The 27,843-nt window shown below is 46.0% G+C and overlaps 1 protein-coding gene across 3 annotated transcripts in view; it reads left to right on the top strand.

The window, feature by feature from the left end:
• Window positions 1-27,843, top strand: part of Bcar3 (BCAR3 adaptor protein, NSP family member) — a 103,604-nt gene that overhangs the window by 19,185 nt on the left and 56,576 nt on the right. For all 3 annotated transcript variants that reach the window (XM_040751930.1, XM_040751932.1, XM_040751931.1), the window contains one exon: window positions 12,665-12,704. In XM_040751930.1, coding sequence (XP_040607864.1) covers window positions 12,665-12,704 — 40 coding nt within the window. The remainder of the gene's footprint in view (window positions 1-12,664; window positions 12,705-27,843) is intronic.

The raw sequence follows: 27,843 nt of genomic DNA, 5'->3' as shown, positions 1-27,843 counted from the left end.
CCTGGCATTTCAAACATGCCCAGAGGTTTTCGTGTTCAGCGGCAGCGGCAGCCAGTCAACATCACTTCAGAAGCATCTGGTCTGTGGTGTGGGGAGTGAGGCCATCCTCTGGCCTTGGGGGTGGATGTTCTATTGCTGGAGGACCTGTCTGAGGCTGTCACGCTTCAGTCCCAGCTCTGTGGCTCAGTGGCCTTAATGGTTAGGCTCTTCAATCCATGAACACTCTAAACTTGATAATATCTTTCCCTTGGTGAACCCACTGAATGTGATGAAAGAGAAGGCTTGGGGTACAGGTCTTCTGCACAGTGCAGGCCACACACATACACACTCACACAGACAAACCAACATTTATTGAGCAGACCTGCCCTAGAGATGCAAACGCGGATATGGAGAATACGGAGCCTGTGCCCAGTGTTTTCATAGCCCAGAAGAGAGACAGGGCACACGGTGTGTATTAAATTATTCTCAAAACTTCAGAATTTGGGGCTGCAGGGATGGCTCACTGGTTACGAGCACTTGTTACTTTTCCAGAGGACACGGGTTTGATTCCCAACATCCACATGGTGGCTCTCAACCATCTGTAACTCCAATACCAGGGGATCTGATGTCCGCATCTGACCTCTGTGGGTTTGTAAGTGGTGCACATACATACATGAAGCGAACACTCATACACATAAATAAATAAATCTAAAAGATTAAAACTTCCTAATTCATAAGAAAGGTCAACAAGATACTACTAATCATTGAATGTGACAGCATAGGAAAGAGTGGTCACAATGTGTGTGTGGGGGGGGCAAATGATAATAATTTGGAGAATTGAGGCTTCTTGATTCAGAGAATTAGGATTTATTGGAGTTGTAAAGAGATAGAGTTGGCACATTAGATAGGAACCCCGAATCACAGATAGCCTCTAATGAAATAGAAAAGGTGTTGGGACTTTTCGGTATATTAATCTTTTCTAATTGAACATTGTGATTATGAAAATTATATAATTACATGTAGCATATAGTTCTTTCACAGTGGAAGATTAGTAGGTTTAGGGTCTGTTGCTGTCTCTCCCTTCCTTCCACCTTCCTCTTTCCAGTCAAGATTCTGAGAGCTCCATGGAGCTTCAGGTAGACAAGAGATTCTAAGATGCAGAAGGCACCAAGTTGGCAGTGGAAGGCAGGCTTTGTCCTAGATGTTGGGTCCCCTTTCCTGATTTTTGTGGCATGCCTTGGTGCAGAGGTTGGTTAAGAAAGTAATTGGTAGACTCCAGGTCTGCAGGACTGCTCCTTTTGGGGGCCCATTATTTAAGGTATGCAGACTCAGCCTACTGGCCACACTCAAGTCTGTTTGTACTACAATTCCACCTGGTATTCTAGGAATGAGTTAATTTTGGGAACAATAAGCTGCCCACAAAGCAAGGACTATCTCAGGCTTATAAACCCGCTGGTTCCTGTCCTCAGGAAGTTTTAATTCTAAGATTTCTTATAGTACTTTAATATCTAGGTCCTTGCCCCACTTCCAAGATCTTTGTAGATTTCCTTTGGGTTCTGTGCAGACAGTAATGTAGTACTTTTCTCATAATTGTGATAAAGTATTTGACGGAAGCACCTTAAAGGGGAAAAGGTTATTGGCTCATGGCCTCAGAGGGGGTTCAGTCCACCAGGATGGGGAAGCCTCATCCAGCACTCGCAGCAGTGAGAGCTTGTGGCCCTGGGTTTTCACATTGTGGACTGCAAATGACGGTATAATCTTCAAAGGTTTGCCTCCAGTAAACTTACTTCTGCCAGCCAAGTCCCACCGCCCAAAGGTGCCACTACCATCCAGTATTCAAACCATGAGCCTGGGGGACATTTCCACTCATATCCTAACCTCATTTATGAACTGTGACAGTTTGGGTCTTCCCTTTGCTAGCTTTTGTGTCTTTATTTCTTTTGCTTATTTAGCTATACAGTCTAAAGCCTGCAAGACCATGGCAGACAGAAGCAGTAACTGGGGATGTCCTTCCCTTGCTTCTGATTGGTTGATGCCGTGATTGACTGATTTTACTAATGCTTCTAATACTTTATAAGTGACACTGACACTTGCTGAGGGAAACCTTCATTAGGTATTTCTAGTTTACACATTTTACGTAAGATGCCATGAAAAGATGATTTTAAAAGTATATTCCCAATCAATTGGGTGCCCCAAATTGTAGCGTGCATTCTTCCCGCCAGCCTGGTCCTAGAGCCGCATCAATCCCAAATGAACACGCAGGACACTATATTAATTATGAAGCTGTTGGCCGTTTGTTATGGTTTCTTTATGGCTAGCCCTGACTTAATTATTAACCCATAATCACTAATATATATTTTTATGTCTTATCTTACCAAGAAGCCAGATTTGTGCCCTCTCCTCCCAGGATCACATGTACCCCTGACTACACTTCCCAGAATCCTCCTTGACTCCTAGTCCCACCTATCTTGCTTCCCTGTTGGCCAACAGTGCTTTATTTATCAACCAATATGACAATATATACATAGAAGGACTTCCCCCATCACCAAATTATTTTTCTCTTTCAATACATGAATGTGGCAAGTTGTGTTACTAGAACTTCTCTTATTAAATTGACAAAACCCCTGGAACAAATCTAACTTGATTGTATTTTTATGCATTCTTGACTTTGGTTTATCAATATTTTGCTTAGACTTTTTTTCATACAATGCAAAATTTAGCATATATATTTCCTTCTTCATTTTTCCTTTAGTAACTTTGCTTTTGCTGTCAAAATCTTAGCATCTTCTTTGTTAGTCTCCCGGAGAGTTTTTATAATTTTCAAGGACTAGATCATTTCAGTTTGGCAGAACTGACTATGCAATAAAACCTTTGTCTAGGCCAGAGACTTTTCTTACTGGGCTGTTTGAACCACTAATTCTGAGTTTCAGATGGTTGTGGGAGTAGGTGTTCTCTTTCTGCCTGGAGTCTATTTCAGAACTCTTTTTTTTCCCCTACACATATGCTTGGTTTTCCTAAGTTTCTAAACGTGTTTATAATTATGTTCTGTTTTGTTTCCGAGGTGTCTTGTGCCTCCCTCAATACCCAGCTTCTCTGTCAGGGGTTGGTTCTAGCAGGCTGTGTGAAAAGGCAAGTTTAACTGTGTTCCTTCACACTGTTATTGTTTGCCATTTAATTTCTGCCCAGTCTATACCTCTATTTTGTGTTTATTCTGTTGTGTTAACCAGAACCAAACCCCTAATGATTTCCCAGTCTTTCTTTTCAAAAACAGGCACTTGAGGGCACACACTTCCTTCCAAACATCACAGTAAGTGGGTCCTTCTTGTACCATATCCTGTATTCTGAAATATGCCTTGTAATTAGGAGTGCAACTTCATTCCAGTGTGTGTTTTATAATACGATGGGTTTATACTTGCCTCTCATTCTAGAATTCTATATTTAAAAAAAAGCATGGATTTTGTTACTGATTTATTTTTAACTTTTAAAAGAAATAGTCTTAGGCTGGGCATGGTGACAGTTGCCTTTGATCCTAGCACTTGGGAGATAGAGGCAGGAGTGTCTCTGGAAGTTCAGACCAGCCAAAGCTACATAGTGAGACACTGTCTCAAAAAAAACCCAAATAAACAAACAAATAAATACATTCTACTCCTGTTCATTTAGAGGGTAATTTTAAACACCTTTGGATTACACCATAGGACAGCAGCAAGCAATGCTTGTCTTGAGCCTTCAAAAGCCAACACTGGTCACTTTCCTCTTGACTTTCATATCATTGTTGTCCCATATTTTGGGAGTTCTTATTTGTAAAAGCTATGTGAAAATACACACAATGCAAAACATGCTCACCATTTTAGTGTAATAGTGCATTTATTGTAACGCACACATTAAAAACTTAAAATCGTACCTATTAATTGAATAATGTTTTGATACGCATATACATTGTGTAACGTTTGACTCAGATTAAACACGAAGGCTGGGGAGGGGCTCAGTGGGTAAGATGCTGACTGTGCAAGCACTCGGACGTAAGTTTGAATCCCCAGCACCCAGGCAAGAAAAGCCAGGTATGCTGTGTGTGCCTGGAACTGAAGCATTCAGAGAGCAAAGACAGGCAGATTATGGGAGCCCAATGGGCAGCCAGCCAAGTGAAAATGCAGAGTTTCAAGTTCAGTGAGAGACTGTGCGAGGGGAATACAGCATAGCACAGTGGAGGAAGACACCAACAGCTTCCACAGGTGTGCACCATCATTCTGTCCTCAAAAATCCCTTCACAGAAACACCCAGGTTAGTGTTTGGTTGGATCCCTGTATGACAGGACTCTCGGTGCTGGGAGGGGGCGTCTTTAGAATGCCCCCCACTGGTATGAGGTGGTTGAGCTGGCTGGTGTCATTACAGTGTCTAGGCCATGGGTACGGCGGAGGGTCTTTGATGTGGTGGCAGTCCTGGAATGCTGGGTGGGGAAGGGTCTCTGCTGCTGTGTGGTGAGAAGGTTGCAGAGCCAAGGGTACGCAGGGAGGTCACTGCAGGAGCCCAACAACATTAAGAGTTGCTGGTGGCCCAGATGAAGGTGTGTTAACTCAACAGCTTGCAGCTCCCCAAACATGCTGCGTCATCTCCTGTTCTCGGCTTTGTAATGCATCTCTGCTTGCCTGGAATGTTCCTCATTACTGTTTACCCTGTGACTTCTTCACCAGACTGCTCAGGCCTCAAACACAGCTTGTGTGTTGTTGAAATGCTCTGCGGGGTATCCCCCACCTCACCTACTGAAACTGAGCTGGGCCTCTCCATCTGTCCTCCCGTTTGCTGGAGCCCTCCCTGAAAGTGAGGACTTTGTGTGCCATCCTGTGTGTGGCACACACAGTAGGAGGTGCTGAGGACATTTATGGGGTGAATTCAAGAAGTGTGGGAGATGCTGAGCATGAAGCGGGCGTGGCATTCCTTTTAGGGGTTGGTCCTATGGAGGGGGAGGAATGTAAGCACATGGTTATATACAGGGACGGATGAGCTCACAGTGCAGAATGGGTGCTGGCTCTGGAGATTTTGTCATCTCAGTTTGGAATAGTTGGGTCTGATTTGTCACATTCTTCTATGATATCAAATAATGATCTTAATAGAGATGATTCATTTCATTGTTGTTGCTGTTATGTTTCAAAAGATATCTGGTGACACTGATAGCCACTAATTATACATTATTTTCATTTTTAAAAAGCAATCCTTAAGACATTTTGTAGACAGGCAGATCTCTGTGAGTTCAAGGCTAGCCTGGTCTACATTGCAAGTTCCAGGCCAGCCAAGGTCATATAGTGAGTGAGACCCTAGCTTAAAAAAAAAAAAAGGATATTCTGTGATTTTGGACAGAGAATTTAAAGTCTAACCACTGAAGAAAAGTGGGGAGACCTCTTTCAGCAAGATACTGCTCAAGAGGCAGAATTCAGAACAGCAGACATCCAAATCATGTTCTTTAAAGAGGAAGGAAATAATCAATCTGGTTACGAAGGAGAAAGTAAGTTGTAGGTGTATCATTTCCATGACTCAGACAGTCCTAAAGTTGAAACTGTAAAAAGTGGGATGCTTTGTAAATGACTGAGCTTGAGCAGAGTATGATGTTATCTACGGTTTAATAAACTTAAGAATAAAATCACAAGAGTCTAGTTTCACCCTCCTGTCATCTCCGTTGACCTTCTTGGTACACCAGCCTGCCCACCCACCAGGAGGGGCTGTGGTGCCTGCCAGACCCCCCATTTGTAACCAGAGATGCCACATCATGGACTCACAGAGTGGGGATTCATAATTAGCATAAACCAAAAATATTATTTTTACCCCTGCCCCTTGGCTTAGATTGCCAAAACCCTCTGTTTGTTTTCTAGTGAGCTCTCTTGGAGAGTATAAATCTGTGATTCCAGACTCCTGGCTGCAGCTCCATGTGAATAATTGGATATTCTGTTTCAACTTAGAGGCAGGTCTCTAAGGCCAACTGCTATGCTATCTGGCCCATTAGGAAGGGTATTTGTGTGGGAGAATGTTCGCTCCTTTTTGGTGAACTATGTTCAAGTGATTGGCTGAGAAAAGAGTAAACAGAGCCTTCTGTGTCTAAATAAGTATCTTTTAACAGATTATTTTAACTTCCTTCGGAGTGTTGGGTTTTAAAGTATTTGAATGGGAGTTGAACCCAGGGTCTCGTGCATACTGCCACTGAGTTATAATCGCATCCCAAACCAGCCTGGTTTTCTGTGTCTGTCCTTAACCACCCCCGGCCCCCATCTTTGCCTAGTTAGGGAGTCTTGATGCTTGATTGACTATATGAACTGCTGCTCTCCTCTCCCAGTACAGAATGCAAGCCTCGCCAGGTTCATTTTAGGATGTGGCCGAGGGGTACTTGGATGTATTCTGTCTCTGTTCTCAAGGCCTTTCATATAAGGAAAACAGAATGATCGTAGGGAGCGCCAAATCACCCCCTTGGAAGATCCTCCAAGCAGCTTGCCAGGATTTCCTTCCCATCCTGCTCCCAGCGCCTTCCAGTCCTCCATGCAGAGAAGCGTGAGCTGACATGTTCCATGCTGACGTCTTCCACGTGCCAATCCAGAGCCCTGCTGACAAGGGCTTGGGAGATTCGCTCTGATTTCCTGAGCACCAAGTTCACCTTTTGTAGGAGAATCGGGAAAGTGAGAGTGGCAGACAGTTCTGATGTGTGCATCTTTGACCTCTGCTGTCCAGGCAGCTGCACAACTCTCGGTGCTGCTTTTGAGAGTGTGTGGAGGGGGTGGGGCTGGGGCTGGGGGTGGGGGTTGGTTTGTACACTGCCACATGCTCTATGCCATGTGATATTAAATCAGTTAGAGGTTCAAACACTAACCCTCCTCCTGTCTCTCTATGAATCTGAAGGTTGGGAGAAGTACCACTTGCTTCACAGGAGTATGATTAAATATTACAGTTTCTGTCTCCCCCACACTATTTTTTATGACAGGCTTTCACTGTTGCCTTGGCTAGCCCCAGAACTCCCTATGTAGATGAGGCTGACCTCAAATTCTCAGAGACCTGCTTGCCTCTGCCTCCCAGAGTGCTGAAATTTAAGGTGTGAATCATTATTCCTGACTCCTTGAAATATACTAGCACAAGATAAATGTTTGTCGTTTCATAGAAAGACAGCCCTCATGTCGTAGCTTTTCTGCCTGGAAAAGACCTGCCCAGCTCTCGGCTGACAAATGACCACCACCTCTCAGCATGGGTGGCTGTCCCATCAACTACTTCTGCTGGGTTTCCTTCATGCATCCATGATCGCTTGCTGTCAAGCCATCGTTACATGGTTGCTGGACTAGGGTGCTTCGTCAGGGCATTTCTAGGTAATCAGGGGTTGCTTTGGTTTTGATGTTGGTTCAGTTTGAAACTAAACTACTGACTTCCTGTAAGTTGTTTTGTCATAACAATATCATGATCTCTCAGTTTCCCTACTGAAATCAAGATATAATTCAGCTACTGCATTCCTCAGACCAGCTCAGCCGATTAGCATATCGCAAAGGGAAATCCAGCCATGTGCTGTGATTGGAGTTCTTATTTTAGATGAAACTTTCTATAATCTAGGATCTGCCCTTCCCACCATATCTGGGTATAAAATTCCTTTCTTTTCCCCCTTTGAACTGGAACATTCTCTGTCTCTGACAATGCATGCTGATATTTATCTGTATTCCAAACCTCAAACCTCCTTGGGAAAAGGGGTACATAACCGGTACCTCCTCCACCAGGTGCCGCGTCCCTGTGGCTCCTGAGTCAGTGCCAGCTTCAGTGTCCCCCAAAAATGGGGTCACCCAGGTGCTGGGTGGCTTACGCTTTCCCTCAGGTGGGCCTCAGTGAGAATTCCTCTCTAATGTAACAGGGGGAAGGTTAACTGGCCACCTAGGACCGTATGCAGCAGTGGTGTGGAGTACAGTGTCCTGAGGTCCAGCTCAGTTAGGGCCAGCTCCCTGGAGGAAGGACTCAGGAGGACGGTTCTCAGATGAGCCGTGTCTGAGAAGAGCAGCCTTGGCCTTCGTCAGGAAGGAGAGGAACGTGGGGTCCCTTAAGTAATTTGGGGTTCCAAATAGCTGATCCTTAGCTCTGCCGCTGAGACACTGGAGACACTATTAGGGGTTGGGAATTTTAGTGACTGGTGTGAAGGAGATTGAAGCAAACACTTGCTTATGGTGTCGCAGATGGGAGGAAATCAAACAAACCTCCAACCTGTTTAGCCAACTCATGGGAAATGCTTGCACTTTCCTGTCTTCGTCTCCTCCACGTGAAGCGTTGGTTGTTGAAGACTAGCCTTTGGGGCTGTCTACATGAAGGCTCATGGAAGAGCACCCCTCTTCACTCTTCAGTGTGCACCCTCCACTAAGCAACACATCCAAGGTGTCTAGGTATATTGTTGGACCTTGCCCCCCTCCGTAAATAAAACATTTTCTCTATTGTGTATACAGTGTTCTTCCTACATGTATGCTTGCACGCCAAAAGAGGGCTCCAGATCTCATTACAGATGGTTATGAGCCACCATGTGGTTGCTGGGAATTGAACTCAGGACTTCTGGAAGAGTAGTTAATGGTCTTAACCTCCCAGCCATCTCTCCAGCCCCCGAATTGTACTTTTTAAAAAGTCAGTGTTATTGTCTCCATCTAAGGTATGCAGCATGTTATTATGGGATACATATAAAAAGCTACTACAACAAGACAAATTAATGCAGCATCATTTCATATAGTTGCCTTAACTTCTTTCTTTGTTTTCAAGGAAACAGCAGCAAAAAAAAAAAATCTATTTACTTACTATGAATCCCAAATGCAGTCCAGTTTGGTTATCTGTACTCCTGGTGCTACAGCAGAGAAATCTAATTTTTGAGCACCTGGCTGATATGCGCATATTTGTGTGTGTGCATGCATGTATGTATAAGTGGGCACACACACACACTCATGTAAGCACTCCTTTTGGAACGAAAGTTTTGAAGTGTGGTCTTGAGCTGGGAGAGCTTCTAAAGCTAGGCCATTGTCATAATGGCACTAGCATAATGGTAGGCTGCGACTGGCCTTTTCTGTCTGTGATGACATTTGTAGTAACAATAGTAGAGGAAATGGCTGACACCTCAGGACAATGCTCATTGTAGTCCTAATCTCTGTGCTATCACAGTTATATGAGTCTGCTTTTTGTTTTAAAATGTCTGATGGAAAGTTAAAAACTTTATTAGTTTTATTTTTAGGTCTCATTCTTTTAAAAAATATTTAATCATACAGGTACGTGCAAACAGGCATGCGTGTGTGTGTGCATGCGCGCACGCATGTCGCATTATGTGCAGTGTTGTTGGAGGCCAGAAAAGCTATCAAATCCCCTGAAGCCAAAGTGAGCCGCCCCATGTAGGTACTGGGAAAGTGTGTCCTCTGGAAGCGCAGCCATTGCCCCAGTCTCCAGACCCCAGTTCTTTTTTTGTTTTTTGTTTTGTTTTGTTGTTGTTGTTGTTTTGTTTTGTTTTGTTTGTTTCTCTGTGACTTTGGAGACTGTCCTGGAACTCGATCTGTAGATCAGGCTTGGCCTCGAACTCACAGATATCCGCCTGCCTCTGCCTCCCAAGTACCGGGATTAAAGGTGTGCAAAGGCGTGCGCCACCAATGCCTGGCGGCAGACCCGAGTTCTTAAGTAGGCTTTTCATATTTACCGTAACGAGACAGAAAGCCGGTGGCACGTGAGGGGCTCTTTCCATGAGGAGGCCAAGTGCAGCCAGCAGAGCCTCAGGGTCACTGAGGCCCCGCACACCACCCAGCCAGGCTGATTACACGGCCCCTTCCAATAGAGTGAGGTTCAGCCTGAGACCTGGCTGGGAGAGTGAAGTGAGTTTTCACGTACATTTCTAGAAAGAGAGAAATGCTGCAGCTTCCAAGGCTAAGGGCGTATTGTAGCCAAGGAGGTAAAAAGGGCAAATATTCTAGATATGATCCTAAGCAAAATTGTGAAACAGAGACTTGTGGCCTAAAACATTTTATTGTCACAGCACTGCTTTAAAAAAAAAAGCTGAAATCACAAGTCATGACATTATGGTCTTGGCATTTGACAGATATTTTCCTGAAAATGAATGCTATCCAAGGAAAATATTTGATCCTGTTAGCTGACAATGATGGGGGTGGGGGGTGGGAGAAAAAACAAAAACTTGATCTTTCAAGTGAAAATTACGAATTTTGAAAACTTGTGCCTTTCACCATGAATTCGATAGTCTTTGATACTTAATAACTTCCCAGTGAGGTCAGTGGAGATGTTTACAAACAAATGTAGGGTGTGTGTGTGTGTGTGTGTGTGTGTGTGTGTGTGTGTGTGTGTATTGAGTCAAAATTTGGGAGATCTGCAAAATTCATTAGCCAGTGCCTTCCAGAGTTGTTGATCACAGAATCACACGTGATAAAGGACACTCAAAGCATAAGACACTTAACTTTTTGTTCCATACCTTTACCTAACCTATACAAAAACACCACCAGCTAGCCTGTCATGAGTTCAAGGCCTGCCAGGGGTGCAAAGTGAGCCTATCTAAAATGGGAAGAGGAGGGGAAATACCTCTGACGTGTTTTCACTTTGTTGTATTTCTAAGACAGGGTCTCCCTTAGGTGTCCAGGCTGGCTATGAGACTGTGGTCATCCTCCTGTTTCAGCTTCCTGACATCTGAAATCAGAGCAGATATCATCTGTAATTGTAATGTCTGTAATTTCTTGGGGATCTGTTAAAGTAGCCTTCCCCTTAATACTTACATATCTATGAGTCTGGCCTTTCTTCCTTCATTTCAAACAATACATATCGCACAATCCATGGAATGCCATAGACTTGAATTCAGCTGAATCCTACTAAAAGATCCATGAAACTAGAATGATGTTATCGCACTAAATCTTTGCTGTGTAAACATGCCTATTTTAAATGTCCTATGTAAATATAGTGGCTCTTAAATTTGTATTTATTTTATTATAGGGTTTTGTGTGTGTGTGTGTGTGTGTGTATGTGTACATGCACCACAGTGCACACTCAGAGGTCAGAGGTCAGTTCTGTAGTATCAGTTTTCTCCTTCCTCCTTTTTATGGGTTCCTGGCATTGAACTCAGGTCTCAGGTCTTTAGCCCCATGCTGCAAGCCTTTAAACCATCCACCAGGCCTGTCATGGACTTTTTCTTTCCTTTTTGAAAGAGTCTCTCTCCATAGCTATGGTTGTCCTGGATGGGCTCTCTCAATTTGATAGACATTTTGAAGTTTCTCAGTTTTAATTTCTAATATCAACAATTAATAGATAAACAAATACTAAGACCAAAATGTCATCAATTTCAACAGTACATACTAGTGTTTTTTGTTTTTGCTTTAATCCGTGCTTTAGCGCATGTGTACGTGTGCAGTGAATTTAAGATATATATGAAACGAGAAGGTGGTGAAGATAAAAGTCAGCATTGTAGTTACCGACTCCCAGGGTTGGGCCACTGGGCCTGTAAGCGCCAAATGTGACGTGAGTGAACCCCAGGCTTTAGTGGGCAGACTGAAGATGTCCCACAGCACCTTGGCCAGCCCGCCTCTGCGCCCGCCTCTGCGCCTGTCTCTGTGCCTGCCCTGAATGCTCTAAGTCATCAACAGTCACAGCAGGGAGAGGAGGGCTTATGGATAGGGTCCATCGTCACAACAGGGTCATCGAGTCCTTGACCTGTAGCACACTTTGTGTCTCCAACGGTGGCCTTGCAGACACTCATGTCCTCGGTCCCGGCGGTGGGCTCACCCTCCCAAGGCAGCAGCTGTCAGTGGGTTTCGGTGCCTTCCTGTGGCAGTCCCTGTGATGAGGCCCACCTGCTCCCCAGGGACTGGCCCTGCCGGCTTTGGAGCCTTTCTGTTCTCTGTAAGCAATTGCCTATCCGTCCAACGTGTTGCTCTTTTGAGGTTTAAGTCTGTGAAGCAGTTGTCCTTTTCAGACCGCATGTCTCACTGAAACCCCATGAGCCCAGGAATCACTAGATCTGGCGTCTCCCCAGTCTTCTCCCATCTGTCCGCATCTGTAGTAAGCCACCCTCCCCAGGTGCACCCCGCTGCCTGCTTCCGAGTGTCTGGTCAGCCCCCCTGGAGGGTGTGAGCAGACACAGTGTACATTTGCTCCAGTGGCATACTAGGGCACTAAGATATTTAGCTGAGTCACTCAGGTTTACACAAGTGGGTGGGAGCATTCCGGATAAGAGATGCTCTTGAGAGGCAGAGCTGTGCTCAAGGATCCAGGGGCTGACCAGCCAGGGCCTCCGTTTCCTTACTGTCTGAGCGGGCACAGGGCTTCAACCTAGAAGTCGTCATCAGTGCTAGAAAGGGCTGCATGTTTGAGTACCCTGAGCTGCCTCCTCTCAACTTTGCTCCTTTGGAGTTCTGCTTTCAAGCCTGAGGCGAGTTTTTAATGTCTGTGTGCACTTAGGATCACCACGTATAAAATGCTACAACTTCCTGAGACCTGCATTAGGCTGGAAAGAATGACAGGCCGGGGCTGAGCTCATGGTGGTTCTCTCTCATGAGATGAATCTGGTTTCACCCTGGCTTCCTTGTGTGTTGGGCGTACTGTCTGGGAATTGGGGGCAGCCCACTAACGTAAATAAAGAGAGGGAAATAATGTTGGCTACGTTTCTCTCAGCGTTAGTGTGCATTGTTCTAACTGTCTCACATGTATCCCTCTGTTCTCTCTTCAGGGATCCTTATCTTCTGGACCCGACTCTGGAATATGTGAAGGTAGGAAAGCGGGCTTGGCGTGGACTTACCACTCTGGGTAGCGGTGCTGCCAACTGTGCCTGCAGCATGGCTGTGTGGAGAGCTGGCTGGCTCGCCTGAAGCTTGGCTCTCATTGGCCTTAGGTGAGCTTGGCCAGGCTCTCTAGCATTCTGTTAAGTCTATGGCCTTTCACCCATGTGACCCAGATATGTTTCAGAATTTGTAGTCATGGGTTAGTTTTTGCTTTTGTTTTGTAAGTTCTAGCTTATACTCAGTAGTACCTCCATGGAGGTCTGGAGTCGGCACCATATAATCAAAGTCATTATTGTGGCACTGACATACAATATTCACTTTGGATAAACAGCTAACAGAGGATTTTATGTGTCCAGATCACATTTTGCCACCCAGTGAAGTCATTCTGTTCTGTTGTTGAGTGAACTCTTTTTTTTTTCAGATTTGGGGGGGCCTGGGCATAGGAGAGGCGTTGTGGGTAGAGCTTTATCTTGGGTGGGAGGATGAAGACCCTGGGGTTTTATAAGAGTTGTCTTTTCCGTTTCAATAATCCCCACCCCTCAGTAACTAGCTTGGGGCCACGCGGTAACCCTGCCTCTCAGTGGGGCTCACGCTCAAGGCTGCTTAGCTGCGCAGTCCTTCTCAACTGTCTTCTCTTCTTCCCCCTGCCCTCTCCCCACTTCAGGTGTATTTTGCTTTTAAGCCATAATTAAGTCAGGCACTTCCTACAGAAGGGAGGCATGGTCACATTTGGATTTGTGACAATGGCTCTTGCCGTTGGAATCAATGCATGAGTTAGGTTGTACGATCTCTTCCTGAGGACCCATGGCCGGTCTTCTCTGGTCCATGTTCAGAGCGTACAGCCTGTGGCTCCTATAGCGGGCCTTCCCTCCTTTTGACCAGAGAGGGTAGCCGGGAGCCGAGACAGTTCGTGTGGGACAGCGGTGGAGTGTGTGGCAATGGAGGTGGGAATTGCTTCTTCCCCTTTTCATTTTTTCTCTTCGTGGGGGCTCTCTGTGTATCCTTGGCCTCCTGGAACTCGCTCTGTAGACCACGCTGGCCTCCAACTCACAGTGATCCTCCTCCTTCTGCCTCCTGAGTGCTGGGATTAAAGGCATGCACCACCATCGCCGCCTTCCCTTTCTTTAATTCTGAGTAATGTGTGAACTATCGGTACGGTGGCAAGTGTGAGCCGCAGCCAGCAGGGTCTGAGGCTTAGAAATGGGGTGTCTGCACCCCTCCTGCGTGCATCACATGTATCTTCATACGGATCGGGCACCCCTAAGCATCGATAGTGCCCCCACAGAGCGTGTTTTGACTTGACTGGAGCAAGAAGACCGTGTGAGCTAGAACGATGCGGCTCAGAGGTTGGCTGTCTCCCACCAGAGGCTCAGACCATCTGTGTTCCCCAAGTGTGACCCCGATCCTTGCTCCAGGAACTCCTTCCCCTCTTTCACAAAGCTCTGAACCTCTTCTCTAAGAATCCCGTGGTGAATCTGCTAACTATTGGCCATTTTGGAATGGTCTGTTTCGGTGCAGTAGCCCTCACGTCTCTGTGGTTTTACCTACCTACAACCAACCGTGAACCAACAATCCTAAATCAGAAATTACACACGTAAGCGGTTCGTTCGCTTTCAATTGTGCATGTTCCTGAGTAGCCCCTTGAAGTCTCAGTGTCCTGCTCATCCTTTTGGTGTATCTGCACTGCAAATGCTGCTGCTCCATCATCGCACAGGAGTCGACTGGTTGTCACAGCATTGTAGGGCTTGTGCTCAAGTCACCCTCATTTTACCTACAGGTTCCAGAGCACAGGCGAGGCATGGGAGGCAGCGCTGGTGGTGTGTCAATGTGAAAGGATGCGTTGGCTGTTTGCAAAGTGTGGCAGCCCTGCAGGGCACATAGGATAAGACATGACATAGCATCTAGAGACTGTTATTATCTGTGGCTTCAGTCATCCACTGAGGGGCTTGGGATAGGTAAGGGAAGAACTATTGTATTACCTAAGTTATTGTAACTTTTTCATAAATGTCAGTCATAGTTGGACGGTGTTATGATAAAGCACATAGGGAAACAGCCTTTCCTACAGTCAAATGTCGCTGCTTCTCTCCACCTCTCAATGAGACTGGAATGCAGGCATCTAGTGGCAGCTGCCACGGTGTAGTTACTGACTTGGCTAGTACTGAACAGTTCTGGAATTTTCCTCTTCGTATCTGGCATACCTGATGCTAGATAAAACCAACTTCTTTTTATTAATAAAAGTAAATATCGTTCAGAGGTAATTTCCCTGAACATAGCTGTGGTAGACTTTGTGCCCACCTCCTTCCTGCCTGGTCTTGTCATATGCCTAGCCCCGTGAAGACATATTTACTCTGTGTCCAGTTTCTTAGACATGTCAGGGGATTGCTTAGAAAATTTGATGCTAAAGCCATTGGTAATAGCTCAATGCATTGTCCTTCCAACGGAAGCCGAGTCACATGTCCCTTGGGTCTGCCCCACCCAGGGGAGTTTGTTCCACACCCAAGTTTTAATTAATGGTGTGACCTTGATGGCCCACCCCAACATCTACCAAATCCACCGAACTGTTGGAGCATGTGAAGGGGACGAACCTACATATCCAAAATGGCAGGATCTCCTTGACACGCAACAAGAGGCTATCCAAGAGGAGCCCAGTGAGGGCCTGTTACCGGCGGTGTTGCAGAAACCAGAGGCCTGGAGCCTGGCATTCTAGGCAATGAACACTTACAAGCAAAGATGAATGGATTAAAGTTTAACTGTGTCTCAGCTGACCACACTACAGCTTCCGTGACAAGATTCTCTACTTTTTTTTGGTTTGGTTTTTGATTTTTCTTTTAAATTTGGTTTTGTTTTGGGGGAGGTTGAAGGGCAGAGGGAGGATGTGAGGGGACAGGGAGGTAAGTGAGATCAGAATACATGATGTGAAATCTACAAAGAATCAATAAAAGTTAAAAAAATAAACCCAGTGTGACCTTGAACTTACCACTTTCTCGAAGAGTTCTGTCTTCCCATAAATAGGAAGGCTGGGAAGGACCTTGTTCTTCTAAATTTAACATTGTAGGGATTTTTATGTCTATGAGAGACCAGAGGGAAAGACACTTTTTTTTAAAGCAAGTGGTAGGAGTTCTTACATTGTCACTGTGGTTTAGTTTTATTGTTGTTTGGGACAGATTATGTAGCTGAGACTAGCCACAAACTCGTTATGTAGCCCAGGTTGGCTAGCTTGGAATTTGAAATCCCCTTGCCTCAGCCTCCTGAGAGCACATGCTGTAGACGTGTGACCTCCTGCCAGCTACGCTAGCACTCTTGGCTAGAGAGTTGCCATGTTGTTTGGACCATGAGAAGCGCTTGGGGTTGTACCTCAGACACTAGGACCAAAGGCATAATGGACAATGATCACTTACTGCTTCTGTTCCCTCTGAGGACTGCAGATAGACACCTATATTTGCTTTGTGATCCATTATGCTGCAGTTTTTAAAAAGCCACTCCTGCCAGTCCTAGAGGAGTTATATTCTATTTATTTATTTTTGTGTGTGCACACACACGTGTGAAAATCAGAATAGCTTGTAGGAGTCAGTTTTCTGCTTACGTGGGTCCTGCGGATGGAACTCAGGATGTCGGGTTGGCCGCAATCACCTTCGCCGGCTGAGCCATTTGGATGGCTCTGTTTCACTTTTGTAAACCCTTTATAAACTCACTCTGACTCTCTTGTCACTCTTTGCATTGATTTCTGGGCCTACCTCAGTTGCCTGTCTCCTTTCATCAAATTCCATAGGTGAATATTATCTCCCGTCTCCTTTGCTAAGTTCATCTTCCTTCTTACAATTAATTTTAATACATAATTACAAGACTTCCTTTTCTATTCTTTTTCCAACCCCTCCCTTCCCTCTCCCAACTCCCTCTCAGACTGATGGCCTCTTTTTGATTATTGTTGCTAAACACACACATATGCATAAATTGATAAATACTGGGTTTATTTAGTATATGGTTTCAGGGCTGACCACTTGGTGTTGGACAGCCAGTTAGGACGCTCATCTCTGGGAGAGCCTAATTCTCCCTCTCTCAGCAGGCATTAGTGGCCTGTAGTTCCATGTTGAGGCATGGGACCCCCGAGATTTCCCCCTTCTGCATTAATGTGTCTATTGATATCACTATTGCTTGGGTCAGGGTTAGGCAGCTATGTTGTGGGATTATCACGGAGAGTTCCTGTCATTTCTAGCAGACAATCTCACAGTTGTCTGGCCTTCCTGGTTCTCCGGCTCTTACAAGCTTTCCATCCCCTCTTCCGAGATGTTCCCTGAGTTTTAGATGCAAGCTCGTCTTCCTTCTGCTAAAGACCCCCTTTAGCTTCTTCGCACGGAGGGTCCGCTGTTACTTTAGTGAAGTTATTTTCTGGGCATGTTTTAAAGTAGAGGAGGGTTGTGATTGGCAGGGGCATGGCCAGGTGATTTTCTTCTAGGAAAAAAAAGCCTATTATAGATTTTCCATCTTGAAATAAATTGCTTTTAAGAAAGATAGATTAGAAAGCCTGGTGGAACAGAAACTGTGGACTGCCCTGCAAGTTAGGAGGGAAGAGACAAATGTCCTCTGGCAAGTGTCCTCCGGTGAGCGGCATGGGCAGTGTGCCCAGCAGACAAAGACCTGCTTTCCAGGGACCACATGAGGAAGTGTCAGAAGGAGATGCAGCCTTTGTTCCCGGCTGGGTTTCCTAGTCATCGGCCTTGGCGGATTCTTGTTGCTCACTTGTGAGCATTAGTAAAACTTGCAGTCCCCAAGCCTGCTATGCAGGTTAGACTAAAGGTCGCAACACTGGAGCTATTGTGCTGAGTGGGGACCAGAGCCCTCCATTTCTTCCTCTGGAGCCGAGAGGAGTCCAAGAGGCTTAGAAAGCCATCCTTTGTGGGGCTAAAGCTTGTTCCCAGAGGGTCTGCTAAGCCTATAGACATTAGTCTGCCAGGGGCTCAGATCTCTGTGAGGTCATTTCCCCGAAGCCAGCTTGGGGTACCTCAGGTCACCCAGCAGATGAAAAGAGAAATAATTATGCAAATTCCTGCACCAAGAATAAGCAGCCGGGCTGTGGGAGGCCTCGGTAGAAGAGGGGGCAGCAGGGCCTCATCGCCCCTTTTTGTGCTCAATGTGGCTGCAGCCATGGTCACGGCTAAATAGCTGTCTTTGAGGGAAGTCTTTTCTTGCAGCAGGAAAACAGGCGAGTCTGCTCTGAATTAGCCGGCTCACACACTTCTGAAAGGGGCTTACAGAGACAATGGCACGCTGTACATTCCGAGAGGTTTTAACAAGTTCTACCAACCAGATAATGGCCCAATCAGCTGACTGTGCAGGCTGTCACCTGAGTGTGCACATCCGCAGAGCCCATGCTGTCCCCTGTGGGACCAGGGCAGAAGGGTGACCGCAGTGAATGCGAGACAGCCCAGGCTCACTCCGGACCCATGCTCAACCTCGCCCTCTCTGCCAGTGTGTGCTCTGTCGCTGTGCTTAGGAAGCTTAGTGTCACTATGGTTTAGAAAACTGTAGCAGCTGGGTAAGAAGACAGATGAGCAGGGTTGAAAACAGTCCCTCATCCAGCAAATCTCATCTGTCAGTTTACTGAAACATGCCACTTAAAAAAAAAAAGCAAAAACTTACAGCAAGAACAAATGCCCATAGGAAAGTCTCTGTGTGCATGCTTATATATGACATTGTTTGACATTATTCCCCATTAACAAAAACTGCAGACAACCTGAATGTCTGCTTCAGTTGTGACCTGTACAGCGTGGAGTACGTACTCTTCAGCTAGAGAAAGAGATGGATACACAAAACCGTTAGTGTGCCAATAGTGCCTCATGGAAATACAGTCTCAAAGCGCTACCAGCAGCGTTGGAGGGATGGCTGGGCAGTGAAGGCCAATGCTGCGTATGGGATCCCCCAGTCCCCCCATGTCGGGTGGTCCACAACCTCCTGTAGCTCCAGCTTCAGAGAATCTGACACGTGTGACCTTCCCTGGGCACCTCCACTCACGGGCACACGCCCACAGACACGTAGGTACACATGAGTTAAAAAGCAAACTTAAAAACAAGTCTTTGGAAGGGAACTTTGGGGGAATGATGGGGGAAAAGTTCTTTGCAGAAATAATTACCCAACTGGTGGTCACTTGTCAACGCTCACAGAACTGTACAAAAAAGGGTGACACTTACTGAATGCAAATTAGACTCAAGCCTGGCTTTTGAACAGAAGTGAAAATCTCCTTTTTTAGCCTTTGGGGACTGCTCCCCCCCCCCAGGGCAAGTTTCCTGTTCGAGATGGGCTGATTCCGTGGGGACAGGCCCTGCCAGCCTTCCTCCAGCCTCCCCCTCCCCCAACCAGGTGGAGCCAGCCCTGAGAGATTCGTTTTCACCATGGAGGCTCATTCATCAGATGTTTTCCGAGCCTCTACCATGTATTCACAATGTCAGTCAAGAGGGACCAGGTGAGGGGTAAGTGACAGGAAGTGTGTTTACCTAAGAGAGTGGCTTTGGGCACCGCAGGGCCAGGTGTTGCCGGAGGCCTTTTCGAGGGAGAATTAGAAGCCGTTTTAGAGAGCAAGGCCAACAGATCCTGGCAGGACTTGAATGGAACAGGTGAGGGAGAGGAAACTGGGGGCAGCTCAAGTTCACATGAGGCCTGGGATCGTGCCAGGGGCCAGGCAGCTTCTTGAGAAGAAAGGGAGTCCCACACAGAAACCTTGCTACCACTGCGATAAATCAACCCACCAGCATTTGGGGATATGTTTAAAGTTAGGGGTAAGGAAGCTCCGACTCAGGGCCAAATCTGGCCTACCTCCTGTTTTTCATCGGCAAAACATGGATGTTAGCGCTTAAGTGTCTTTATTTCTGAATTTTAAAAGCGTGACAAAATTATACAAAATTCACATGTCAGTGTGTATTCATAAAATTTCATCGGGCCACAGGCAGATATGTATTGTGAATTACCTGCTTTTGTGTGGCAGCAGAGCCTAGCAGAACTCCTCACAGGAATGTTGGCCATGCTCCCCCACCCCTTAGACGGCTTACTCCTTCTCCCTCCGTCTTTTGCCTCTCCGATGATGGGTTGCAGGCTTCCAACAGAAGGTTCTGTCCTCTCACACTGACATTACCATTGTGGAACTTCGTATCACTGACATCACCCTTATCTTGCCTCATGAGCCAGCAGTGAGTCCTTGTGCAAGGCCTGTGATCTCACACCATCACAAATGCAATGCCCTGCGACGCCACGCAGCCTTCGGATGCATCTGGTGGGGTGTGTAGACACCCTGGCTTCAAGCAGCATCGCTCTGCTGATCTGCTCAGCTCTGTCTGGTGCCTGCAGCCTGGTGGCTCTGCCGGGGGCTTGTCTAGATGACCCCAAAGGTCAGAACCTGCCCTGCTAGGGTAGCCCGAGAGTCCGGTTTGACCAGTGAGTAGAATAAAGTAAATGTGGGTTTCTGGGAATTTATATTTCACATTACAGGCTCCAGCCTTGAAAATGAGGTGTAGCCCTCCCTGGTATATGGAGGCCTTCCTAAGACCACCTGGAGTATGTATGATTCAAAGCATGTTTTCAATACCACTGAAAGGAATAGGTTGGCCATTATTTAATTACTGAACTACTACTAGGAAGTAAAAGTTGTGTAACATTTAAAAAAAAAAGACCACCTGGAGTAGAGGTTCTCAACCTTCCTAATGCCCTGTGACCCTTTAACACAGTTCCTCATGTGGTGATGCCCCCAACAATAACATTATTCTGTTGCTACTTCATAATTGTAATTTTGCTACTGTTATAAATCATAATGTAAATAGCTGTGTTTTCCCATGGTCTTAGGTGACCCTTGTGAAAGGATCATTCCACCCATGGGGTCTCAAATCATAGGCTGAGAACTGCGGACTTAAATCCTGTGAGAGAGAAGTCACCAGAAAACTGATAAGCAAACATGAATCAGAAATGTGGCTTCTAGAATCAGCAACGTGGTTGGACCTAAAGTCCTGGGGAGACTGTGTGCTTCTAACCTCATATCCTGCCAAGTCCCCTTAGTTTGTAACTCCACCATCCTGTCCTCCCCGCTGCCCCACACCTCTCCCTTGGCCTATAAGGGTCTGAGGAAAAACAGCTGAGCAGCTTGAAGCCCATACTATGATGTCATTGTGGGTTACACTGTATCCACTGATGGTACATACTGAAAATGTAGCTTCTAGTATCTGGGCATGTGACCTTATTTACAGATAAAGTTTTGCAGCTATAAGCAAGTCGGGAGAAGATTCCCCCATAAAAAACAAACAACAACAACAGCAACAAAACAAACAAACAAAAACAGGTTGAGCTTCTAAACTCAGTACTTGTGAATGAAATTTTATTTGGAAATAGTCTCTTTTTGTGGATCAAGTGACCAAATTAAGATGACATTATCCATGCTGGGGAGATGCCTCAGTCAGTAAAGTGCTTGGATCCTCAGCAGCCACTAGATACAGTAGCATGCATCTGTAATCAGCCTCCCGGAGGCAGAGGCAGGCTGATCCCTGGAGCTCACTGGCCAGCCAGCTTAACCAAATCAGTGAGCTCCAGCTTCAGTGAGAATCCCTGTCCCAAAAACATGGTGCTAGGAGTAGACAATGATGGAGAAGATGGCTCTCCCAGATGAGGCTCGCCCGTTGTACTTGGGATCTGCTGACCCCTGTGAGCTCCCCGTATGCAGAAGCATACGCTCTGTGGTAGTGAGGGACTCAGTACATTTGTACTCTTCCCTGGGGGTTCACAGAAGGCGGGGCTGACTTCAGTTAAGAGCCTATCCTGCTCCTTGGGCAAGCACTGTTCTTGGGCTCCCCTGGTGTGTTAGAAACTGCCAAAGAATACTTTTTTTTTTAAAGTAGAATTTTGCTGTATACCCAAGGCTGGCTTCGAACTCAGTATGTAGCTGAGGCTAGCCTCAGACATTCAGACATCTTCCCCTTCAGCTCCTGAGTGATGGTATTACAAGCACGCACCATCACACCCATCTTTCTTTTAAAGCCACGGGGTTTGTGCTTACTGCTCACGATGATGCTGGTAAATGAATACACGTGCCAAAACAGCTCACCAGAGCCATTTCGGGGTATTTACTCAAATTCTCAAGAGCCGGGTTTCCTTGACAGCAAATGGAGGAATGCAAGGGATAGACGGGAATACACGGAAAGTTCTCGGAACAGAACCTGGGATGTGATTGGCGCCCTATAAGCACCAGGTAGCAGCTGCCGTTCCAGGTCCCGTGCCCAGGGCCCACTCCTGACTGGGACTTCACTGCCTCAGACCTTCTCCAATGCCCGAAAGCAACCGGAGGGTCACCCTTGGATCTCCCTCTGAGCAGTTGACCTTCGACATTGTAGACTTCAAACAACAACTCAGCTCTGAGGCCAGGGGACTCTGCGTGCTCTCTTAATAAATGGTTGGTACCTGAGCGACATGCAACTGGATACAAGGGGCATCTAAATGAAGTAGAAACAGGGTCTTACCATGTAGCCCAGGCTACCCGAATCCATCCTCCTCCTGCATTGTTTTTTTTTTTTCACATGCTAGGGTTATAGGTGTGTGCTCCTGATCTCAACATTCCAAAGATCTTTATGTTTCCCAGTGCAAGTACAACTTATGTCTGTAATAAATCTTCAGAATTTCTTTGGTGCATCTGTTTCAGGGTCTTTGAGAGGTTCCTAAATGTAACCTTGGTCTACCTTCTCTTGCTGACCTGAAAACCAGAGTCACTTGTTTCGCTAGATAGTCACATATTGAGGAAGAAGTGTCCTAAGGTTTTAGAGGTGTAGTTCTGGCACCTTCTGTGGCTTAGATCTGTCTACTTAGATCTTGTTCTTGCAATACCATACCTTAGCACTTCAAAAACTAAGAGGACAGTTTCACCCTGGCCTTGTTTGCTGTTAAACTCTGCCCTCTGGTGGTCACTATGTGTTACAACAGTGCAGCTTTTGGCTGTAGTTCTGTTTGTAAACATGGGAAATTTTAATACGAAATGTAACAACGCAGCACCTTATAGCTCAACTTTAAAAAGAAGGGCTGTGTTTAGAATGCACAAAGAAGCAGGGTGTTTGTATTGGCTTCATTAAGGTGATGTGAAGTTATAAAGGCCTTTGTTATTACAGTATTGTCTGGCATTGTGTGGGTTTGGCCTGAAGTTTTACCCACATTAAAGTTTCGTTGGAAGGACTTGTATTTACATTGTTAACAAAACTGACACTTAGTCAGAAAAGATGCTTGTCTTAGCCAGGCAGAAAACAGCCATGAGGACTGTTAGGGAGGACTCTGCCCTGGTGGACAGTGTGTGTGTGTGTGTGTGTGTGTGTGTGTGTGTGTGTGTGTGTGTGTGTGTATTTGTTAAAAATCTGAAATCTGAAGCATTCAAATATTTCAAGTAATAGATACCCAACCTGAATTTCTTTATAAAAATGTCTTAGTGACATTTGGTGCTTTTCCTATCATCTCTTGTTTAAAGCAGCTTTGCATTTAGAACGTAGTCATTTCACAGTATGTATTATCTCCTGCACTGCTACTACTGAGCTATGGCTCTAAGGGCTAAGGATCATCATCAAATAAAGGCCTGGGCCTTCTGTTCGGGAGGTGGCAGAGCGGGCGGTGAGAGAGTCGAGTGGACTGTGTTTTGTGCTCAGGGGGACAGGCTCACAGGGATGGGGCTGGGAGATGGTAAAGGAGCTGGGGGCCTCACCAAGAACTCACCTTAGCAGCAGAGGGCCAGTCAGCGGGTGTCTAAGGTACAAAGAAGTAGTTAGGATCGCTGTGGGGTCAGTGTGTCTCTTCTGTAGAGGAGGCCATCAGAGAGCTGGGGGCAGTGGGCTAAGCTGCTTTTGGAGCGGGCAGGGGAAGGACCAGACTTGCTACAGAATGAGGTGGAAGCTGTCTGAGGTTCACGCTGGCTTCCGCGTCGCTAGTGGGCAGGAAGGGAAAGGGCAAGAGGGAGGAGGGCGGTTGGGAGGCCACGCAGGTGTTAGGTGATGGGATTGGGAGCTTGGGCCTGCTGGATAGCAGGGCAGGTGGGGGAGGAGGGGAACTGGATGACAGACATGAAGGTGGAGCTAAATTTCCTGGTGGTTTGCACAATAGGTAGAGGAGAGAGGGGCCAGGGACAGTACCAGAAGAGTCAACACCGGAGAGGAATTGGGATATATTTCCCCAAGAATTTCTGGTAAGATAAAAACCCAGAGGCTGGAGACATGGAGCAGTGGTTAAGAGTACTTGTTGCTCTCCCAGAGGCCCTGGGTTCCGTTCCCAGAGCTCACATCAGACAGCTCACAACTGCCTGTAACTCTAGTTCCAGGGACTCAGATGCCTCTTCTGACCTCCATGGACACACACACACTCACACACACATAGGCACACACACACATACACACATAAACATGGACATATGCCTTCATACACGGACACACACACGAACACAACACATACAGACACAACTCTCTCTCTCTCTCTCTCTCTCACACACACACACACACACATACACACACACACACGGACACGGATACACACACATACACATATACTCACACACACATGAACACAGACACAACTCACACACACACACTCATTCACAGACACACATATACATAAATAAAAAAAGATCTTTTAAAAAAGAAAGACAAGCCAAGGGCAGAATGGCTTAAGTTTAAGTAATAAATGGAGCTAAATAAATCCTCCTGGCAATTAAAGAGATTTTTCTGTTTTGTTTCTCATATTCCTCTCAGTTTACATATTTTTTTCCAGCAGTGTTTTATAATGCTTCTGTATAAAATTAAAACACTCCCTTTTTGTACCATAGTTCACTTCATAAATATACTGAAACCTTGTGAGTTGATCTAAATTATTTAAAATAAACAGCGTAAGTACATTAGAGAAAAATTCCTAAACTCTGGTCTCAAGACCTTTTTACATTGTTGAGAATCCTTTAAAAGATCCTTGAGCTATATGAGTTATAACTATTTATACTCATTGTGTTGGAAATTAAAATGAAGAAATTATTTACGTGTGTGTGTGTGTGTGTGTGTGTGTGTGTGTGATATGCATGTCCACATATGTGGGTACATGTCTCTGCTAGGGTGTGTGTGTGTGTTATGTGTGAACTTCTGGAGGCTCAAGGTTAGTGATGAATGTCTTCCTAGATATCTCTCCACCTTATATGTTGAGGCAGGGTCTCTTTGTGACCCATAGCCAGCTTGCTCCAGGGCTTACAGGCAGGCTGCCAGGTATACCCAGCTTTTATACAAGTTCTGGAATTAATCTCTGAGGCATCTCCCCAGCCAACAGTGGGAGATCCTTTTTAAACTTCTATTTAATGTCATTGGGTGTATTCATTTAAAATGAACAATAAGCCTATTATGCATAAAGATAAAGTGCTTATTTTTATGAAAAGTTGGTCATTTTTCTAGACAAAACACATTTAGTGGTAAGAATGGCATTGTTTTATGTTTTTGCAAATCTCTTTCGTGTCTGGGCTCATAGATTGGTGAGGCCCGGTGTGCCTGCTCCGGCCTTCAGTAGGATACTAAAGAAGCCAGCCTCATGTGGCTATGTGGCTCAAAAGCCTTCAGTAAGCAACCATTTAGGATAATTACAGCTATCTTCTGATGCTGATCTAGACCTTGGAGGTTGCCTCACCTGGGAGTTAGCTGAAGCGACAACTCATTGGTGAACTCTTCGACTCTTCCTTCCCGATCCGTCTGACTGGCTGGCTGGCTGAGGGAGTGGAGTGTGGTGCCCTGGATATCTGAAGACTATTGGTTCATGGAGTCAGACAGATCTTTCCAGCATTTACATATCTCACTATATCCTAGTTGATATCATCACCTATGTTCCCAGAAAGTCTTTAAAATGTGGACAAGCTATGAACTTCTTGATGGGGACTATAAGTCCTTCAAAATCCCAGTTTTCACTTGCCAGCTGAAACCTTTGTTTTAGTAACAAATGTCATTGGTTGTTTTCTTTGAAGAAACAGCCCACTTTGTTCATCCCCACCTCACCTCATGCACCCCCCAGCAAATGTCTGCCAATTAATTAATCAAGCGGGGGGGGCTGGAGAGATGGCTCAGAGGTTAAGAGCACTGGCTGCTCTTCCAGAGGTCCGGAGTTCAATTTCCAGCAGCCACATGGTGGCTCACACCATCTGTAATGAGATCTGGTGCCCTCTCTGGCATGCAGGTGGAACACTGTATGCATAAACACACACACACACACACACACACACACACGCACGCACGCACGCACGCACGCACGCACACACACGCACGCACGCATGCACATACATAAATAAATAAATCTTTTAAAAATAATAATAAATACTGAAGTAAGAATAAGCACAGTTAGGTAGTCTTTGTTAGATAGAGAATGGTGTTCCATGCTAGCACAGCTCTTCAGCGGGTGGTGCAGGACAACATGTGCTTGCAGCCGCTGTGCCTGGATGTACAGCCCAAGTAAGGCTGTATTCTGCCCATAAACTCTGAGCCGAGTCTCAGTAAATCCAGCAGTTCTCATAATATCATCTATACTTTCTTAGGTGGGAACCATCTCTGTTTTCTTACATACTTAGCCTGGGGCGGTCAGGCGGGGAACCTGCCGGATGAGTGTAGCTGACGCCTCTGCCCTGCAGCCTCTCAAGGAAGCTGCATTTCACTCAGCAAAGCTTTTGCCCCATCGGTGTGACTGTGACCCGGTGTTACAGGTGAAGAAAGTCTAGGTGTTTTTATGAAAAGAAATTTTGGGCTCTTGGGCCCCTTAAAGGTCCCCCAGGACTAGGATCCTGGCATTTGAGAGCTGTAGAAATACTAAGAATGTAAATAGTCCTTTGCTATTGACTAAGTCCATCACCACCACCCCAACTCAGCTGTACTAACAGCTGCATTTATAGTTAAGGACTGATCACTAATATAGAAAGACATTAAGTTTTTATTTAAAAAATAAGAAAAAAATGAGAATGTATACTAGAAATAAGGGCTCTGAGCCATGGGCTGGTTCCTTACAATGGGGTAAGCTGTGAGCCCTCTATAACTTCTAACTGTTGAACATAACCTAATCATTAATCACTGTGTACTGTAAAGAGTTTGGCCAGAAACAGTTGCTGGTCTGTAATCACCTTCTGTTAACACTATGCAGCCCAAATTTAGTTGACACCAAGGCCTGATTCACAATAAAGATGCTGTGCTTGGAGTATCGGTGCAGGCAAGGGATAAATTCATTTCGGGTGGATTTACTTGGGAAAGCTGGAAATGCACGCACTTCTGTTCCTTACATTTTTATCAGCTGCCCAAGAGCTTGCTCACTCCGCCCGCCCGCAGTGCGGATGAGCTGGCCGGCCTCCATGCCCTCCTCTATGTGAATGAGATAAGGATGTGTCAGACCCTGGGAATGAGAACATAGCTGTTTGGCCCTCTGAGGCAATTTCCCAGCTCTCTCCAGATGGCATCTAATTGTTTCTTGAATGACCTCAGTGTCCGGGCTGCAGGAACCTGGTCCGAGAGGCCATTCCACATATTTATTAGCTTGTGGATGAGAACTTGCTACATAAAGCCCCCATTCACCCTCTCCAAAGAGCTTTCTGTGCAGAAGCAGCTCTGAAGCTGATGGAGAGCTTCCTGTGCCCCGGGCTCCATCTGGACTCTGGGTTTTTCCCAGGCCCAGGTGGCTGTGTTAGGAGAGGGGCCTGTGTGCTTGGCTGAACCCGTCCTGCGTGGACCGATTTTTCCTATAGAAGAAGCCCGGACTGAGTAGACCCCAGGCCATGTGAGTTGGCAATTAATGCAATCTGCCTCGGCTCCTCCCAGTTTGGGATCCTGGCTTGTTTGCAGACTAAGGGGTCAAGGCGATTATTTGAGTTAAAATGTGAATCAGTTCTGCTGTAGTTTCGTTCCTGTTGAGATAAAACACCCTTGGCTGAAGGCAGTTTAGGAGAGAAAGGTTTTACTTGGCTTTCAAGCCCAGTTTATAGTCCACTATTTCCAGGAAATTGAGGCAGCTGGCCACATCGCATCCAAGAGCAGAGAGAGAATAAATGCCCACATGCTCACTTTCTCTCTCTGCTTTTGTACAATACAGGACCCAAGCCCAAGGAGCTGGAAAGTGGACTGGGCCTGCCTCT

The sequence above is a fragment of the Mesocricetus auratus genome, unplaced genomic scaffold (genome assembly GCF_017639785.1).
Source record: "Mesocricetus auratus isolate SY011 unplaced genomic scaffold, BCM_Maur_2.0 Super-Scaffold_100009, whole genome shotgun sequence".
Lineage (NCBI taxonomy): Eukaryota > Metazoa > Chordata > Mammalia > Rodentia > Cricetidae > Mesocricetus > Mesocricetus auratus.
Note: the sequence above shows the minus strand (reverse complement) of the source record. Positions and strands in the feature narration are given on the sequence as shown.